At 42.3% G+C, this 6,000-nt stretch overlaps 1 protein-coding gene across 2 annotated transcripts in view; it reads right to left on the bottom strand.

Moving 5' to 3' along the window:
- Positions 1–2,199: 2,199 nt before the first annotated feature.
- The window catches only part of lrp4 (low density lipoprotein receptor-related protein 4), a 106,957-nt gene continuing 103,156 nt past the window's right edge, over positions 2,200–6,000 (bottom strand). For both annotated transcript variants that reach the window (XM_082535156.1, XM_082535157.1), the window contains exons 34-38: positions 5,486–5,597; positions 5,113–5,174; positions 4,293–4,380; positions 4,025–4,166; positions 2,200–2,908 (exon numbers count right to left, since the gene is read on the bottom strand). In XM_082535156.1, coding sequence (XP_082391282.1) covers positions 2,567–2,908; positions 4,025–4,166; positions 4,293–4,380; positions 5,113–5,174; positions 5,486–5,597 — 746 coding nt within the window. In that variant the 3' untranslated portion in view covers positions 2,200–2,566. The remainder of the gene's footprint in view (positions 2,909–4,024; positions 4,167–4,292; positions 4,381–5,112; positions 5,175–5,485; positions 5,598–6,000) is intronic.

The raw sequence follows: 6,000 nt of genomic DNA, 5'->3' as shown, positions 1-6,000 counted from the left end.
GGGACTGTGAGTGTGGATTACTGGATCCTGGGTCGCTATGATGCTCTGTAGGCCTGCCTTCGACCAACCATCAGAGACTGTAGTCATGTAGCTGCCAAGCCCCTCTCTCATTGGCCTCAGTGCTTCGTCTAGCAGCAGATCAGCATGTTGCTGAGCTTGTAGCAGATACTTCAAAATACACAATTCTATAATGTGTCAAAGATATATTTGTCCATATAGCAATATAGTATTTTCATTTGCGCCACAATCGACAGGCAGAATGGGGCGCTAAAAATAAAGCAATGCGAGATAGCCATTAAATTCACTTCTCAGTAAGCTGTCTGATAAATGTTTCAACACACAGCGTGCACAAAGTTACCCCTTTTGTTGCACTGTGCTGTGGCAGACACTGTGAGCGCACCTCACAGAATCCGATATGATGGAGTTAAACTCAAACGACCAAAAGCACAAATTTTCTCATTTACTTCCAAGTGTTTCTGGCCGAGCAGATACTTCTGGTTGTATGTGCCAAGATTTTGGTTGTATGTGCCAAGATTTTTTAATTTTTTTTTAAAATATATCTTTGCCTCTGAAGCTTGGTTGCTAATAGAAAGTGAAAAGTGGAACTTTGAGGAAGTAAGAAAACTTAATTCAAACTAGAAACGTTATATAACACTGGCCACAAATCTATGGGCTAATTTTGAAATGCTAAAGATGGCAGCAGTGCTGCGTCTGCCCCCAAAGAGCCAGACTTAGCCAATCATCTCGTAAGCACTGACCCATGAACATGGTAAAGGTGCACGCCCCCACAGGCGTATAAGGTGTGGGTAAGATACCTTGTTAAAAATCTTTTATTTTGCTGTATTCATAATCTGAACGAGCAGCAACAGCAGCAGACACGCTGATCGTGTCAGCAGTCAGAAGCAGATAACAGAACAAAGTTAACTAACGTTTTTCCAGTCAGATCTTCATCAAAAATCTGTTCACATGGCTTTTTATGGCCATATGAACATAGAAGTTAAGGACGAGGGTTTTTCCAGATACATTTACATAGAGTCTTCAAAATAAATGTTCAAAGATGGCTGCTGAGAGGCAAGACTTGCTTCACACTGTTATTTGTGGTGATCTAAAAATCTAAAACGTTTGTTACTCATGACTTGTTCATCTAATATTTCTGTTATTGTTACTTGCTATCAGTTATCAAGCAGAGTAAGAATGAATCTCATATTAGTGGAGAAGGTGAGTGGATATTACACACACTGGTTACAAAAATGTGTTTCGCAAGCACATCAGCAATGGGGGAAAAAAACAAAAATAAAAACACAAAAAAACGAATCACCTACTTAGAAAGCAAATTCTTTTCTTTTGGAAAGACCGATGAAATAAAGTGGTTTCAGAGAAACCCCCGGTGTTTTTGGACAGAAAAAAACTGAGACATACGTTTAATACCTGGATTCATACAACCTTACAAGTATCTGCATCGCTCACCAGCTTTATCTGTGGAGTATATAAGTGAGAAAATGCCATGTGCATGTGCATCTGAGGAGAAATAAATATACAGCTGAAGTGGGAAAAAGAATTCAACATTTGGCACTTAGGCTGTTACTTCATCGAGGTGACTTCCGCTCTGCCCGAGGATCAGCGATAACTGAAGTATAACTTTAAACAGAAAATGGAGGGCCTCCTGCAGCCAACTGAGAGAACCTGCTACAGTCATTTCTAGTTTAATCCCTTGGAGGCTGTAAAGAAGCAGATGCCAACACTGAGGTCTCCCACACCGGTGAGGTTGAGGGGGGGCAAGTCAGAGGAAACAAACATCCCAGAATGAGAATAAATCTCTGTTGAAGTGTGAAATGGAGAAAGAAGCATGGAGACTCTGAAGCCCCACCCTTTGGCACTGTCATAAATACAACTCTTGAAAAATAAAATTAATTAAAAAAGAAAAAAAAACAGGTGCTGCTGCACAAAAATAAAACTTCTAGCTTAGCGCACTCATCATTCTCTGAAAGTCAGCAAACCCACTCTACAAATTAAAAAAAACAACAAAAAAACCCACAAACATGTTCATAAATATAGTTCATAAAGACATGAGTGGCATTAGAGGAAACTCTGTGGTTACGTTGTCCGGGGGGTATGTTGCTTTAGCTCCGTCCAGGATGAAAAACAAAGAAAAAGAAAGGTGAAGTGGTATACAGAGAAGCGTCGCACTGAGAGTCTGTATCCTTAAAAGAAAAAAGAAAAAAAAGGTTCCACGTTAACGCTTGTGTCTCTCTGTTCACTTCCTCCCCAGAGTCCTTTGTTTTTCTTATTCCAGCACGCTCCATTTTTGCCTCGAGGCAGCAGCACTGAGGATACTGCACTGCACGTGTGGACAAGTAGGACGGAGCCCCAATTTTAAAGACAGGACATGTGTGTTTTGTAGCTTAGTTGTGTCTAACCAGGTTGATATGTACCATTAGTTTACATATGCAGCTGTTACTGTGTTCTGTACCTATTCATCTTTGTGTGTTTGTACCAGCTCTAAATACAGGTGACTGCATGTGTATATTAGGTAATGATGGTCAAGATAAAGCACAGAGGGCCTCCTTCACACTTCGCTCTCGGTGGAGGGCTTGCGTACGGAGACCCAGCCGGTGTCGGGCAGGCTGTGCTGGGCGTGACGCTGCGGGGTGATGGCAGAAGGGGTCAGGGTGGTTATGGACGAGCATTCAGACGCCTCCTCCTGGAGGAGCTGCTCCGTCTCGCCGTCGTCTAGCGAAGCGCTGCTGGCCTGCAGGGACACGGTGTCTGTGCGCATGCAGGTGTGCAGCCCGCCTCGGGACGGCTTGATCTGTTTCAGGTCGTCCCAGTAAAGCTCATCATTGGACAGGAGGCACACGCCCTCCACGATGCGGATCTTCTCCTTGGTGTAGCCTCCGTCCACTCCCCCCTGGACAACAACAACACTATTAGTGATTGACTCTGCGTCGGCAGTTCAGAGAGATCATCCACCTTTGATGTGTCAAGTCATGCTTCTTTCTTTCATCTTTAATGCTAACGCTTTGCTCTTTTTCTTTTTAATTAAAATGTATTAACATCAGGCAGAAAGCTCTCAGCCTGTTAAAAGGTGGACAAACCTCAGGGATAAGTCAGAGAACACTCCAGAACAAAGTGTCACGTTCAAACCCACAAAATTCATGCTGCAGGAGCTCCGCTTGCTCCTGGATTTAGCTTTTTTTTTGCTTTGTTTTTTACACATTTCTACATACATTTTTAGAATAAGGTGCTACAAGTACGTAATTAGAAGAAACAAAAATCTGGACTGTTTTACAGAATAAAAACAAGTTGGTGCATACTTTTCCAAAGCAAAAAGATTGATGAATACTGGAAGCTGCTGCTAGTTTTAGATTTATTTTTTACTAAGAAATAACCTTTTTACTTGTAAATTACCAGCAGGCTCTATGGGAAATACAGTATGAGCCGAACAACTGCTGTCAGCTTGACACACTGTGTACTTAATGTTACTATTGATACATGTAGCACCTTTAACAAAATCCACCCACACATTTGGCTTTGTTGCCAGTTTCAGTGTCAATTTCACAACACAGTCACTCAGTAGGATAAAAATCATCATGCTGCTGATCACAGAGCTCTGAAACTACATCCAAAGAAGGAGGTTATTCATTAAGATTTTTCAGGCGACATGCTGTGAAAGGCAGAAGTAAAACAAAGAGACGGTTTAGAATTACACGACTCCTTCATGCTGTGTAACTACCTCTCCACAGGACAAGTGGGTCAAAAGATAAAGGGAGAGAGGGAGTTGTAGGGGTGAGAGAGCTGCGGTGAGGGAGAGAAAGGAGGGGAGGAGAAGATGAGTGCTGGTGTCTGTGACCTACTCGTGTCACATGTTACAATCATTCTATTCACAGAGACAAACAGTAAAGGGATTTGTCTCTGTGCTTAGACACAATACAGTCTGTGATCATCCTATGCAAATACCATGGATTCATGTTAAATCCATTATGTGTCCTTTTCAACTTCTCACAGATTGCGGACCGTTCGTTACCTCTTTCTTATATCGAAGCTGGTTGTATATTGGAGGCTTCTGAGATGCCTCGATCTTGACCTCTTGTGTGGACGTCCGGTACGAGGGGTTACTGTAGGTCAGATTGCTCACTCCTGGGTCAGCAAACTTTGACTTTTTGTGTCTGTTGATCAAAAATAAGACAATAAGAGCAATTACAATTTAATTTAATTTACAGGTTTACCTATCCTCTGCGTCAAATGTAGGTAATTAAACATTCTTTTTAAGCAATGTTGTGCAGGACACTGACCTGTAAATGATCAAAGCGGCAATGAGGATCAGAATCGCCAGAATGGTCAGAACCCCACCGATAACATAGCTGACATGAAGTCCCTCTCCTACAACAGACAGGACACATTACAGGGGTGGTTAACAGGCTTTGCTTAAACTGATTTGCTACAAAGTTTTACACAAACATTGCAGGTCAGTCATTAACCCAGCTAACCCCATAATACCCAGTGAGAAACGAGCTTGAGATGGTTATTGAATATTATTTTAAGTCTTTCAGACATAACTGTATGTCTGCGATGTTTGTCTTGAGAAGTAATTTCATTTAGTAAAAATAGCCAACGCTTATCACTGAATAGCTTTAAAGCAAAAGTAGCTCTTTATTGCCGTTTTTTGTGTTCTTATATCTTACATTTTTATTCACCTTCACAGTCATAACTGGTCTTTGGTTGATGCGAATGATATATTATTTAAGTCCCACATTCAAACATTACTGATGTCCAACTCTGAGTAGGGGGAGAAACTATTAGCCTAGCTTAAGAGCTGTTTTAACATTAGCTAGCTGGCTGTTAACCAACAGCTACAACCATCTTTGTCTACAAACACATTACATTTACATTTCTGTTCTGAGTCCTTAAACAATAATCTGTGTCAAGATCCTGTTCAGAGGTGTACTTTATACTAGTCGCACAGCTATGCTAGCAGCCTTTGTGAGCTGCCAGTCTTTGAACCAAGCTCAAGCGTAAACTCAACCTGGATGTACTGTATCTCGCAGAAAGAGTGATGCCTAGCTTTTCTCTTTTCCCTGTAGGCAGACTTTGTGAATGTCTCGGTGTACTGACCGTGAGGAGCTGTCACCACAGTGTTCATACACCCCTCTATGTTTAGGTTCTTGTCAGTGCAGCTGTAACGATAAGGAGGAAAATAAATATTAATTTACCATAGACTGCAACACAGAGGACTTCATATGATTTGTAACAACTTTGCTATATTTACAACTGTGTATTAACATTAAATCTTTCAGATTCTGTGGATTCTAAAAATGTGTAAGGCAGAAACAAGTACACAAAACAGATCCATTGTATTCCAAAGTTAAAATGCCAACATGGTAGATCGACAAGTCTACAACTGTGTTCATTAGTGGGACAATTTCATTTAGATCAAACACAGTTTGGATCTAGAATGTGAACCATTTAATGAACACAACAGACTTACTTGACCAGTGAGGGTCCTCTCTGTGGGATGTCTGTGGGAGCTTTAGGGATCTTGTTAGGGACAGGAGTGCTGCTGGGCCCTCTGGCAGGAGAGGTGGGGATGTAACCTGAAACTGATCAAAGCACGAGGAACAAGGGCCTGAGTGGGCATTTCTTGGTTTGTCATTTTAGTGTTCTTCCATCCATCCATCCATTCGCTTCCGCTTATCCTTTTCAGGGTTGCGGGGGGTGCTGGAGCCTATCCCAGCTGTCATAGGGCGAAAGGCGGGGTACACCCTGGACAGGTCGCCAGTCTGTCGCAGGGCTAACACACAGGGACAGACAACCATTCACACTCACATTCACTCGCACATTCACACCTAGTGACAATTTGGATTAATCAATTAACCTGTCCCCACAAGCTGCATGTCTTTGGACGGTGGGAGGAAGCCGGAGTACCCGGAGAGAACCCACGCAAACACGGGGAGAACATGCAAACTCCACACAGAAAGACCCCGGCCTGATGGTGGAATTGAA

The sequence above is a fragment of the Aulonocara stuartgranti genome (genome assembly GCF_965226115.1).
Source record: "Aulonocara stuartgranti genome assembly, chromosome: 1".
NCBI lineage: Eukaryota > Metazoa > Chordata > Actinopteri > Cichliformes > Cichlidae > Aulonocara > Aulonocara stuartgranti.
Note: the sequence above shows the minus strand (reverse complement) of the source record. Positions and strands in the feature narration are given on the sequence as shown.